Source organism: Oncorhynchus mykiss, chromosome 6, assembly GCF_013265735.2.
Source record: "Oncorhynchus mykiss isolate Arlee chromosome 6, USDA_OmykA_1.1, whole genome shotgun sequence".
Classification (NCBI taxonomy): Eukaryota; Metazoa; Chordata; class Actinopteri; order Salmoniformes; family Salmonidae; genus Oncorhynchus; species Oncorhynchus mykiss.
Window position 1 is genome coordinate 31293699 of NC_048570.1, and position 14135 is coordinate 31307833.

General features: G+C 40.8%; 1 protein-coding gene and 1 pseudogene across 2 annotated transcripts in view; one reads left to right on the top strand and one right to left on the bottom strand.

Moving 5' to 3' along the window:
* LOC110525733 (WSC domain-containing protein 2) overlaps positions 1-11888 on the top strand; it is a 90511-nt gene extending 78623 nt beyond the window's left edge. For both annotated transcript variants that reach the window (XM_036979876.1, XM_036979877.1), the window contains 3 exons: positions 5017-5181; positions 6023-6223; positions 9182-11888. In XM_036979876.1, the coding sequence (XP_036835771.1) occupies positions 5017-5181; positions 6023-6223; positions 9182-9540 (725 nt within the window). In that variant the 3' untranslated portion in view covers positions 9541-11888. The remainder of the gene's footprint in view (positions 1-5016; positions 5182-6022; positions 6224-9181) is intronic.
* A 20-nt stretch (positions 11889-11908) lies between these two features.
* On the bottom strand, positions 11909-12700 carry LOC110525732 (annotated as a pseudogene).
* Between the last annotated feature and the right edge of the window lie 1435 nt (positions 12701-14135).

The window sequence follows — 14135 nt, forward strand, 5'->3', positions numbered from 1 at the left end:
TCCTTATATTAAGCAAACCAGACAGCACACAAGTGTGTGAATTTGGAAAAAAAATCCTGTCCTGCTAAGCATTGAAAATGTATTTTGGGCTGTAAGGGAAAATGTATGGAGTAAAAAATACATGATTTTCTTTAGTAATGTAGTGAAGTAAAAGTAAAAGTAGTCAAAAAATATGAATAGTAAAGTCCAACAAACTACTTAACTAGTACTTTCATATATTTTTACTTAAGTACTTTACACCACCGCAGTGATTACACTGTTGCTAAGCAGGAACTTGTATCAAGGGTGACTTAGCTTACACATATATGAAGCAATCTCTAGTTCAAGAGTCTCATTGTATTTGTATTTGTTAGGGATCCCCATTAGCCAAAGCAGCAGTGACTTTTCCTGAGGTCCAAATACATTAAGGCACTTACATCACATATAAAAACAAAATATAAAACATTACATCATATAACATTATTACACCACTACATACAGTGCATTCGGAAAGTATTCAGACCCCTTGACCTTTTCTACATATTGTTACAATCCAACCCTTATTCTGAAGTGGATAAAATATTTTTTCCCCTCTTAAATCTACATACAATACCCCATAATGACAAAGCAAAAACAGGTTTTTAGATTGTTTTTGCATATATATATATATATATATTTTTTAAACAGGTGAATCCTGTTTCCATTGATCATCCTTGAGATGTTTCTACAACTTGATTGGAGTCCACCTGTGGTAAATTACATTTATTGGACATGACTTGGAAGGGCACAGACACCTGTCTATATAAGGTCCTTCAGTTGACAGTGCATGTTAGAGCAAAAACCAAGCCTAGAGGTCGAAGAAATTGTACGAAGAGCTCTGAGACAGGATTGTGTCGAGGCACAGCTCTGGGGAAGGGTACCAAAACATGTCTGCAGCATTGATTGAAGGTCCCCAAGAACACATTGGCCTCCATCAATCTTAAATGGAAGAAGTTTGGAACCACCAAGACTCTACCTAGAGCTGGCTGGCTGGCCAAACTGAGCAATCGGGGGAGAAGGGCCTTGGTCAGGGAGGTGAGCAAGGACCTGATGGTCACTCTGACAGAGCTCCAGAGTTCCTCTGTGGGGATGGGAGAACCTTCCAGAAGGACAACCATCTCTGCAGCACTCCACCAATCAGGCCTTTATAGTAGAGTGGCCAGACGGAAGCCACTCCTCAGTAAAAGGCACATGACAGCACGCTTGGGGTTTGCCAAACAGCACCTAAAGGACTTTCAGACCATGAGAAACAAGATTCTCTGTTCTGATGAAACCAAGATTGAACTATTTGGCCTGAATGCCAAGCGTCACGTCTGGAGGAAACTTTGCACCATCCCTACAGTGAAGCATGGTGGTGGCAGCATCATGCTGTGGGGATGTTTTTCAGCGGCAGGGACTGGGAGACTAGTCAGGCTCGAGTGAAAGATGAATGGAGCAAAGTACAGAGAGAGATCCTTGATGAAAACCTGCTCGAGACCACTCAGGACCTCATACTCAGGTGAAGGTTCACCTTCCAACAAGACAACAACCCTAAGAGCACAGCCAAGACAACGCAGTAGTGGCTTCGGGACAAGTCTCTGAATGTCCTTGAGTGGCCCAGCCAGATCCTGGATCGAACATCTCTGGAGAGACCTGAAAATAGCTAGGCAGCGACGCTCCCCATCCAACCTGACAGAGCTTGAGAGGATCTGCAGAGAAGAATGGGAGAAACTCCCCAAATACAGGTGTGCCAAGCTTGTAACGTCATAAGCAAGAAGACTCGAGGCTGTAATCGCTGTCAAATGTGCTTCAACAGAGTACTGAGTAAAGGGTCTGAATACTTATGTAAATGTCATATTTCAGTTTTTATTTGTAATACATTTGCAAAAATAAAATAAAAAACAGTTTTTGCTTTGTTATTATGGGGAATTGGGTGTAGATGGGTCTGAATAACGAATGCACTGTATCTACAATACACAATATATACTACCACCATACAACAATAGTACAATGTACAGTATGCGTGTGCTAGCACTTGTGTGTGTATGCATATGTCTGTACCTTTGTGTGTGTGTCTCTTCACAGTCCCTGCTCCCCGCTGTTCCATAAGGTGTACTTTTATTCGTTTTTTAAATCTGATTCTACTGCTTGTACCAGTTACCTTATGTGGAATAGAGTTCCATGTAGTCATGGCTCTATGTAGTACTGTGCACCTCCCATAGTCTGTTCTGGACTTGGGGATTGTGAAGAGACCTCTGGTGGCATGTCTTGTGGAGAATGCATGGGTGTCAATACTTCTTAACAAAGCAAGTAGTGATGAAGTTAATCGCTCCTATACTTTGAGCCATGAGAGATTGACATGCATATTATTAATGACCACATGGCTGAACAGTAGTCCAGGTGCGACAAAACTAGGGCCTGTAGGACCTGCCTTGTTGATATTGTTGTTAAGAAGGCAGAACAGGGCTTTATTATAGACAGAGTTCTCCCCATCTTAGCTACTGTTGCATCAATATGTTTTGACCATGTCAGTTTAAAATCCAGGGTTACTCCAAGCAGTTTAGTCACCTCAAATTACTAAATTTTCACATTATTCATTACAAGATTTAGTTGAGGTTTAGCATTTAGTGAATGATTTGTCCCAAATACAATGCTTTTAGTTTTTGAAATATTCAGGACTAACTTATTCCTTGCCATCCATTCTGAAACTAACTGCAGTCATTTCAGTCGCTGTAGTAGCTGACGTGTATAGTGTTGAGTCATCCCCATACATAGACACACTGGCTTTACTCAAACCAGTGGCATGTCGTTAGGAAAGATTGAATAAAGTTAGTGGCTTAAACAGCTGCCCTGGGGAATTCCTGATTCTACCTGGATTATGTTGGTGAGGCTTCCATTTAAAAACACTGTCTGTGTTCTGTTAGACAGGTAACTCTTTATCCACAATATAGCATGGGGTGTAAAGCCATAACACATGCGGTTTTCCAGCAGCAGACTCTGATCGATAATGTCAAAAGCCACACTGAAGTTGAAAAAAACAGCCCCCACAATCTTTTTATCATCAATTTCTCCCAGCCAATCATTTGTGTAAGTGCTGTTGAATGTCCTTCCCTATAAACATGCTGAAAGTCTGTTGTCAATTTGTTTACTGTAAAATAGCATTGTATCTGGTCAAACACAACTTTTTCCAAAAGTTTAAGGGTTGGTAACAGGCTGATTGGTTGGCTATTTTGAGCCAGTAAAGGAGGCTTTACTATTCTTGGGTAGTGGAATTACTTTAGCTTTCCTCCAGGCCAGAGGGCACACACTTTCTAGTAGGCTTAAATTGAAGATTTGGCAATATTGTCTACTATTATTATCCAGATTGTCAAACCCTGGTGGCTTGTCATTGTTGATAGACAACAATACTTTTTTCACATCCTCCACACTCCACACCACGGAATTCAAAAATACAATGTTTGTCTTTCATAATTTGGTCAGATATACTTGGATGTGCAGTGTCAGTGTTTGTTGCTGGCATGTCATGCCTAAGTTTGCAAATCTTGCCAATGAAAACATCATTAAAGTAGTTGGCAATATCAGTGGGTTTTGTGAATGAGCCATTTGATTCAATGAATGATGGAGCCGGGTTTGCCTTTTTGGCAAAAATGTAATTTAGGGTTCTCCAAAGCTTTTTACCATCATTCTTTATATATATATATTTTTTCATAGTACAGTTTATTTGTATTTTTATTTAGCTGAGTCACATGATTTCTCAATTTGCAGTACGTTTGCCAATCGGTTGTGCTGCCAGACTTATTTGCCATATCTTTTACCTCATCCGTCTCAACCATAAAACATTTAAATTCCTCATTAATCCAAGAGGATTTAACTGTTTTTCAGTCATTTTCTTAATGGGTGCATGCTTATTAGTAACTGGAATAATTAATTTAATAAATGTGTCAAGGGCAGCGTCTGGTTGCTCCTTATTACACACCACAGACCAGAAAATATTAATTACATCATCAACATAAGAATCATTTCAACACTTTTTGTATGACCTCTTATACACTATATTATGCCCAGCCTTTGGAACTTTGGTTTTCCTAGATATGGCTACTATATTGTTATCAATACATCCTATGGATTTGTATACTGCTTTAAAGCACATTTCTGCAGCATTGGTAAAGATGTGATCAATACATGTTGAGGATTTCATTCCTGTGCTGTTTGTAACTACCCTGGTAGGTTGACTGATAACCTGAACCAGGTTGCAGGCACTGGTTACAGTTTGAAGTTTTTTCTTGATGAAATCCAGTCAACATCTCTGTTGAAATCACATACATTATCAAAGCATTTCACACATATTATCCAGATACTGACTATTAGCACTTGGTGGTCTGTAGCAGCTTCCCACAAGAATGTTCTTTAGGTGATGCAGGTGAACCTGTAGCCATATTACTTTAACAGTATTTAACATGAGATCCTCTCTAAGCTATACAGGAACTGTTTTGAATATAGACCGCAACACCACCCCCATTGGCATTTCTGTCTTTACGGTAGATGTTATAACCATGTATTGCTACCACTGAATCATCAAAGGTATTATCCAAGTGAGTTTCAGAGACAGTCAGAATGTGAATGTCATCTGTTACAAGTAAGTTATTGATTTGTGTTTACAGTGCAGGACATTTGAAGCAGTGACTGGATTTCAAAGACATTATACATGACCTTTGCAATATGTTTCCCTCTATAGTAGAAACACATGTCTGCTCTAGGTCTAGGATGTATGAACCTGAAAGAGCAGTCTATGTTCACCAGTCCTTCAGGGGCTTACTGAAGCCATTTGAGATTCCTACTGTCAAGCTAAAGTACAGAGACCCTTTGACATTCTCCCTCACTGTCCAGCAATTTCAATTCTGTGGCAGGTTAATAAGACTATTTTTTAGTAAGGAACACAAATAAGTCTGTGTATTTAATTTTCTCATTCATTATTGTGTATCACGTGTGTGACCTGTGTTCTATCCTGTGTTCCCTCAGATAACCGCTGCATGGACCGGCGCTTCCTGCCCACGCGTTCCAAGCAGCTGATTGCTCTGGCCAGCTTCCCCGGGGCTGGCAACACCTGGGCCCGCCACCTCATAGAGCTGGCCACCGGCTTCTACACAGGCAGCTACTACTTTGATGGCTCCCTCTACAACAAAGGTACTGTAGGCCTCACTTAGACATAAAATATGGCATGGGTACTGGCCAGTTGGGAAGTCATTCAGTCACTTACACAGTAAAAAATACACTTTAAGCATTTCCATATATATATATACACTAACGGTCCAAAGTTTTAGAACTCCTACTCATTCAAGGGTTTTTCTTTATTTTTACTATTTTCTACATTGTAGAATAATAGTGAAGACATCAAAACAATGAAATAACACATCCTCTGCAACAGAGGTAACTTTAGGTCTTCCTTTCCTATGGCGGTCCTCATGAGAGCCAGTTTCATCATACTGCTTGATGGTTTTTGCGACTGAACATGAAGAAACTTTCAAAGTTCTTAAAATTCTCTGCATTGACTGACCTTCATGTCCTAAAGTAACGATGGACTGTCGTTTTACTTTGCTTATTTGAGCTGTTCTTGCCATAATATGGACTTGGACTTTTACCAAATAGGGCTATCTTCTGTATACCACCCCTACCTTGTCACAACACAACTGATTGGCTCTTAACTTTTAACAAGGCACAGCTGTTAATTTAAATGAATTCCAGGTGACTGCCTAATGAAGCTGGTTGAGAGAATGCCAAGAGTGTGCAAAGCTGTCATTAAGGCAAAGGGAGGCTACTTTGAAGAATCTCAAATATAAAATATATGTGGATTTCTTTTTTAACACTTTTTTTGTTACTACATGATTCCATATGTGTTATTTCATAGTTTTGATGTCTTCACTATTATTCTACAATGTAGAAAATAGTAAAAATAAAGAAAAACCCTTGAATGAGTCGGTGTGTCCAAACTTTTGACTGGTACTGTATATATATACTTTTTTCTAAGGCTTCAAAGGTGAGCGAGACCATTGGCGGAGTGGTAGGACCATCTGCATTAAAACACATGAGAGTGGCAAGAAGGAGATTGAAGCCTTTGACGCCAGCATCGTCATGATCCGCAACCCTTACAAAGCCCTCATGGCTGAGTTCAACCGCAAGTACGGCGGCCATATTGGATTCGCCTCTCAGGCCCACTGGAGAGGGAAAGGTGAGACTTTAGCCAATGATGACAACATGTTGTCACTGTGTCCACAATTCAGTCTCTCGTCCTCAGCGAATGCCAATGCTTATTTTTTGTACTTTTTTCGACCTACTGTATTTGTGCATTGTGTCCTTCCGCTGTCTTGCAATGAAAATGATTAATCTAATCAACTGTCAGTTATACTTTATATTACAGTGCTCTTTAATACACTGTACTTATACTTTACTTAGGGTTAGGGTTGGGGTTGAGCCGAGGTGTTGACATGAAGCTAGAGTTTGGGTTAGAGCTAAGATGAATAGGGTTACTGCTGTAAGTACAGTGTAAGTACAAGCATTAGTAATTACAATACTTGTAACAGTAATTACATTAGTATAATTACACAGTAATAAGGGTATGTGATGTAAATTATTGATGAGTCATGACTAAGTGAAATCAACAGATATGAACAGGCTTGGCATACTGTGGATATGCCTTTTCCCCATCATGCTACTGAATGCCCATTTTCAGTGGCTCTCTCTTTATTAAAACCCCCTAGAGTTTGCTGATGCACCCGTGCTTTAATCTAAGTAACATAATAAACATTTCCCCATCAAAACCCAGCAGATTAAGCTAGAGATATCTGTTTTTTTTCCTGCGTGGGCTGCGTCTAAATTCAGCACATCAACCTATGTCGCATCTGCGGTGGAAAGTGGCAAAAGCTACTTTTTGTCAGACCGGGAGACATCCCGAAAATCGTTCTTCTCACAAAAATGTCTGTAGCATCCAAACGGTTTGGCCTATAAACTAATAAGCCCATTCTATAGAAAGATAGACACATGTGTCACATGACCCATACAAATGAATGGATGTAGTTTTGTGCCAACCAAAATAAGGGGTTAAATGTGTGTAAAAACAAAACAAAAATATTTCCTGAGCTTTCTTAGAACTCTTGGATATAGGACAGACACTTCAAAACCTTATTCCTTATAATGTCTTTTTTATTAACTAATGTGGTCAACCACAGAGGCTTTCAATATCTGAATGATATAATGGGGTTTTGGCCTCATGTTGTAAGATTTTCTCATTTTCAGCTCCTCCAATGGGCAGAATTGTTTTTGGTATGTTCTCATATTATAAATGTTTCCCTCCACACAGTTCAGAGTGTGTCAGTAACCATGGCAACCACAGCTCCTATCTGAAATCCCTTGTAAGTTTGGGAACATATTTTCTAAATAAAAATGAGTTTGAGCTGATTTCCTGGTGATTTTACAGTCTTTTATGTCCAACAACTTGGGGGCCCAAATAAAATTACCCACGGGACAAATTTGGCCCGTTCGCTGTCTATTGGGGAACCCTGCCATATTCCCTATACTGTATATTGCACAAAATAGGGAACATGGTGCCATTCGAGATGGAACCTCTGACTCAGCAGGACATTGTGTAAGAGCCGGCCCCAGCTGTGTGATCACCGGCCCCAGGCCTTAGAGGGGGGCTGTACTGTAGGTTGTTATGATGACGTTAGAGTTACTGTTAGAGTTGCTGACGCCTTTTAATGCACTGCAGCCTCACAATTACCTTGAATCCAAAACAAATTATTTTGGCGATAGTATTTGAATGTTACACATGCATAAGTATCGGTAGGCTATGTGTCATATTCGGAAGTGGTCTCTGGATGATTACGTCAAATTATTGAATTTGTCAAAAATATTATCTTACAATCCCTAAACCAACAAATGTCCCTTAGCTACATAATTAAGTTATTCACACAGCTCATTTCAGTGTACTGTATTAGCTTTTTGCCCCCCTTATAGGCTAACATTCTGTACTTCCTGATGTCCAGAGGGGCTCAACAACCTTGGTCCATGGCCACTGTAACTGAACACCAACTGACTGACAAACAAACAAACCTCTATCCATTCACATACTACATTAAAATGGTTGAATTGTACTATCCTACTCGGATTAGGACTGCCTACGGTATTTACCAATGCTTCATGGCATACAATGCATGAGGTTTGTCAAGAGGAATTCAATAGCTGTGGTGTTTTGGCTCTCCAGATTTGGTTTCGCTATCTGATAAGAGAACTGTTTCTCTGCTTCACTGCTGCCCTTTAACGTGCAATGTTCTTCTGAAGCTCACTATGGCAGTATAACTTCCACTCTCATATCATCTGAATCCCCAAGCCTGCACTGCTAACTCAGCAGACTTACACTTTAACAACCATCCCTCTCCTCCTAATAAAGGTACATGCTAAAGCAGCCCTGGTTTCGCCTGCCAACTCCTTTATGGACTGTGGCTTATAAAAGATTGAAAGGTTTCTGCAGTAAAGTATTCCAAAAGGGTATGGTGCACTGAACTGTCTTAGCAGTCAACTGAAGGACAATGTATACTGTAGGGTGCTGGTAGACCTACTGGTGCCACAACAGTAGATCCCTATCCTAGCTGTCCCCTGCTCTACAGTATGTCCCGCCCCTGAAGCTCTCCATTGACCCTGGTGGTAAATCCTGAGCCCCCCAGACTGCAGCAGGTCTATCTGTTAAAAGGACAAAAACTTGCTCTGTTCTGTGTCATTCATTTAATCCCCCCAAGGAAGCCCGGGTCTCAGAGAAGGCATTATGTGCTGTGATTACACTTGGTGAATTGCACCAGACCTCTTAAACGAAATAATATCAGTGTTTGATGATTCTTCTGCAGGGAGAATGGATCCACTACCTTGGGTTCCCTGGGGATGTAGAGAGCTGCAGAGATTGTATTCTAAAATTATATTCAAATTGTATTTTTTCCTGCTTTTCGCTGGGCTGCTCATACAGCCAATAGTGCCCCATTTATAGGTGTTTTCTTCCAATTTTGGATTATAATTATTTACATTGAATATAACTGATATATGCTAAAGATCAATTGTGTACCCTTATTTAAGATTTTAGGCCTTCTCACACAACTCGATTATTTTTAATCTGCTTCTGGTGTTCTGTGTTGTTTTGCAGAGTGGCCTGAGTTTGTGAAGAACTATGCTCCTTGGTGGGCGTCCCACACACTGGATTGGCTGCGTTATGGGAGGAATGTCCATGTGGTCCACTTTGAGGAGCTGAAGAGGGAGCTGTTCTCTAAGCTCAAGGACATGGTCCTGTTTCTGGACCTGGAGGTGGCCGAGGAACGCCTACTCTGTGTAGAGGGACAGAAGGACGGTAAATTCAAGCGCTCCGGCCTGCGTAAACTGGATTATGACCCGTACACACCTGAGATGCGCACTAGCATTGACGAACTGGTCATGACTGTGGACGCTTCCCTAAAGAAGAGGAACATGGCCGGGGTGCCGAAGGAGTACCGACCCACTCTGAGATAATATCTCCTCTCCTTTCCCTCTCTCTCTCTCTCCATTTCTCACTCTGTTCTTCTATCCCTTCCCTTCGTTCTAGGATTAATTCATGCCATCCATGTCCAAATGGCTTCAAATATAAAAGTCACATGAACTGAAAATCTATGTGTAGGAAATACGTTTTTATTTAATATACTTCTCTGTTCCCCACCACTTCTCTGTCTCCTTCTTTCTCACATCCCTTTCCTTTATTTGTTTGACTGACAGGCACACAACCGTATTGATTAGGAGAACAAATACTCTTTCATGAAATGGTTTGAAATGTCACAAAACCTTTTAATGATCTGTCATTTTCAACTAAATGTTTTGTTTTGTTAGATATGAAAAATCTATACCTCAACTTGCTGAATACAGTATGTTTGAGAGCCACTATATTTAAAATTAGGAGGTGGTCAAAACCGTACTATTGGACTTGGATTTGGTTGGCGAAAACCCCTGTGTCCATCTATAGGAGGTAATGAATGGGACTGAACACTCATCTCTCCGTCTACCCCTGTGGACACACCATGAGGCTAGATCTTCACTCTTCTCCTCATACTTCAGCAGTATTCTAACAAGAAGAGGTAATACAGCACTATCAAACAGCTGCTCTGCTTCTCTGAAGCAGTGGCCTCTCTTAAAACTGTGCTGCATCAGTCCTACTGAGTCATTACATCTGTGCATTACAGCTGTCCTTTTGGTTACTGGCAACAGCTCTGGAACACTAAATAATTAACTCTACATAGTTTATTTTGACCATCAGGCTCTATGGAACACTCCTGACTCTTGTCAAGACAGCCCTTTCAATAACTAGCCTCGACTCATCGACAGCTTGTTCGTCCTTGGTCTCCTCAGATGTGGTCAGCCAGACACACTGCGCATGATACATTTATTGTGGATTTATTGAATGGAGTTTTCTGCAAACAGCGCTATTTTGAAACTACCACTTCTGCTAAATCACTCTGCAGAACTTGTTGCTTTCCTTATAATGGTGGTTTGAAGCAAAATTACAATGTGGTGCCTTTTCTGTCAGCTAACTGTTGGCTTTAAGTTGAAATGTAGGGAAAATAAAATGATTACTAATATCAAATATTATTGGTAATGTGAATACATTATTGATGATATTTGATGTTAAACTGTCCGCTTAATGCATCATCAGACACACTAGTGTCGAGCTTATGAAACAAAATACCAAGGATGTTGTTATGCAATTATTGCAAATATTGTGTCAGTGCAATGCACTGATCGAATGTTTGAGATTTCCATTTGGCTCATAACTTAATACAGGCTGGGAAGAGGCAGGGTTAACAATCAATAATTGTATGCCACCTCACTGTGTGGCTGAGGCACGTTAGATCAGTATTGTGGAGTTATCAAGCATACCCTGATAGTTTAACACTTCAAATTATACATTTGTATGGGGGGGCAGTCAAATTTGCCTGCCTATAATGACTCAAACACACCAAAATCAATCAAAATGAACATTGTGTCTCTGTTTGAGTGACTTCATAACTAAGAGATAATCATATTTGTCTTCATAATAAGATAATAATATTTGTCTTCATAATAAGATAATATTTGTCTTCATTTATTTAACTTGAATATGATCCAAAAAGTGTTTCACTGTAAGGTTAATACAGCTGTAGCATGTACTGTAGCTGCACGCTTACTACCCCAAAGGCCCAAAAGGCATTTATTCAAGTTATAGATGATATGAGATGAGAGTTTTCCCCTCAATGCTTTTTTTTCTTGATATACGATCCCTGATCATTTTTGTTGAAGGTGAGTAGTAATGCTGAAAGTGACGCACCCCATTTTCTCGATTGCTTTGGTATCGCAAAACAAGCTACATGTACAGGTATATAATAGTCCCAGCCATAGGTAATGTGCAACAGAGAATAGAAAGCTAATATACATCAAAATAATCTGTAAGTGAAGCATTTGATTTTGTACACCCACCATTTTATGTTGACTGATGTATAATGTGTGCGTGTCTCTATTGGTCACATGTAGAAAGAGTGCAATGAAAGAAAAAATTCCTTCCAAAATATACACATATATTTTTTATAGTACGTGCAACAAAATTACAAATATATTTATAATGCAACAAGTAAATGGGAGATATCTCTTCTATTTTTGACATAGGACTTTAACTTTGAGTGTTTTTTGCTTTCATTGACAGGCTAGCACTATCTCAAAAGGGGTGTCACAGTTGAATGTATTTTGTATGGAATGAATGTAATGTGATTATAAATAAGGTAATAGAATGGAAGTAAAAGACTGCGATTCCAAATAAACATGCAATCTGAAATAAATGTTGTATGGTAGTAAAAATACACCAGACGTTGGTTAGTATGTATTTAGTCCATCATATCTTCAGACCTTCAGGAATAACAGTTAGATAAGCTTTATCCCTGGCTCCGGATTGCAGTATAATGAAGACATGGCAGGGCAGCCAGCCGATGAGGAACATGGCTATCAGGGCAGTCATGACTCTGAAGGACTTGGAGGACCTGGTAATCCTGTTGGTCCTCAGTTGCAGGGTGATGACAGAGTAGCAGAAGATGATTAGGAGGAGCGGGAGCACAAAGTCGCTGACAAATCGACTCACAACTACAATTAGATGGATATTTTGGGATACCCATCCCAATTGTTAAAGCATGTTGTTGTGTAGTCTGTGGTGACATGACAAAACATTATGGAGGCAATGCTGAGTGCAACAGAGATGACCCAGGCAAGGACCAAAACTGCAGAGGCCATCCTCACGGTACACTGGTTTTGGGCCCAAACTGGATATACGACCATTACATAACAGTCAACACTCATGAAGACCAGGAGGAAGATGCTGCTGAACATGTTAAGGAACATTGTGAAAGAGGTGAACATGCACATGAACAGCCCAAAGATCCAGTCCATTGTCACAGTGTTGATGATGTTGAAGGGGAGACAGGCACAGATTATGAAGTCGGAGACGGCCAGGCTGAGGTACCAGGTGGTGTTGACTGTCTTCTTCATCTTGAGACCAGCGATCCGGATGACCATCCCATTCCCACAAACCCCCAGCAGGAAGATAACTACATTGACCACCAGGAGGGAGGCGCATGAAACCTCTGTGTGAAGCATGTCTTGTGGGTTTTGAAATCTACATCCTCGGGAGGAGTAACATTGATGAACTGACATTGACACTCAATTTGAAATGTATAATGAAGAGAAAATACACCTACACCTATACCTAAACCTGGTCAGGCACAGCATCCAATACAAAACATTGACTTTGACCCTTTGGACATTACAGAGGCAGCAGGCTCATATACAGTGGGGAGAACAAGTATTTGATACACTGACGATTTTGCAGGTTTTCCTACTTACAAAGCATGAAGAGGTCTGTAATTTTTATCATAGGTACACTTAAACTGTGAGAGACAGAATCTAAAACAAAAATCCAGAAAATCACATTGTATGATTTTTAAGTAATTAATTTGCATTTTATTCCATGACATAAGTATTTGATCACCTACCAACCAGTAAGAATTCCGACTCTCACAGACCTGTTAATTTTTCTTTAAGAAGCCCCCTTGTTCTCCACTCATTACCTGTATTAACTGCACCTGTTTGAACTCATTACCTGTATAAAAGACACTTGTCCACACACTCAATCAAACAGACTCCAACCTCTCCACAATGGCCAAGACCAGAGAGCTGTGTAAGGACATCAGGGATAAAATTGTAGACCTGCACAAGGCTGGGATGGGCTACAGGACATTAGGCAAGCAGCTTGGTGAGAACGCAACAACTGTTGGCGCAATTATTAGAAAATGGAAGAAGTTCAAGATGACGGTCAATCATCCTCGGACTGGGGCTCCATGCAAGATCCCACCTCGTGGGGCATCAATGATCATGAGAAAGGTGAAGGATCAGCCCAGAACTACCTGGTCAATGACCTGAAGAGAGCTGGGACCACAGTCTCAAAGAAAACCATTAGTAACACACTACGGGGTAAAGGATTAAAATCCTGCAGCGCACGCAAGGTCCCCCTGTTCAAGCCAGCGCATGTCCAGGCCCGTCTGAAGTTTGCCAATGACCATCTGGATGATCCAGAGGAGGAATGGGAAAAGGTCATGTGGTCTGATGAGACAAAAATAGAGCTTTTTGGTCTAAACTCCACTCTCCGTGTTTGGAGGAAGAAGAAGGATGAGTACAACCCCAAGAACACCATCCCAACCGTGAAGCATGGAGGTGGAAACATCATTCTTTGGGGGTGTTTTTCTGCAAAGGGGACAGGACGACTGCACCGTATTGAGGGGAGGATGGATGGGGCCATGTATCGCGAGATCTTGGCCAACAACCTCCTTCCCTCAGTAAGAGCATTGAAGATGGGTCATGGCTGGGTATTCCAGCATGACAACAACCCAAAACACACAGCCAGGGCAACTGAGGAGTGGCTCCGTAAGAAGCATCTCAAGGTCCTGGAGTGGCCTAGCCAGTCTCCAGACCTGAACCCAATAGAAAATCTTTGGAGGGAGCTGAAAGTCCGTTTTGCCCAGCAACAGCCCCGAAACCTGAAGGATCTAGAGAAGGCCTGT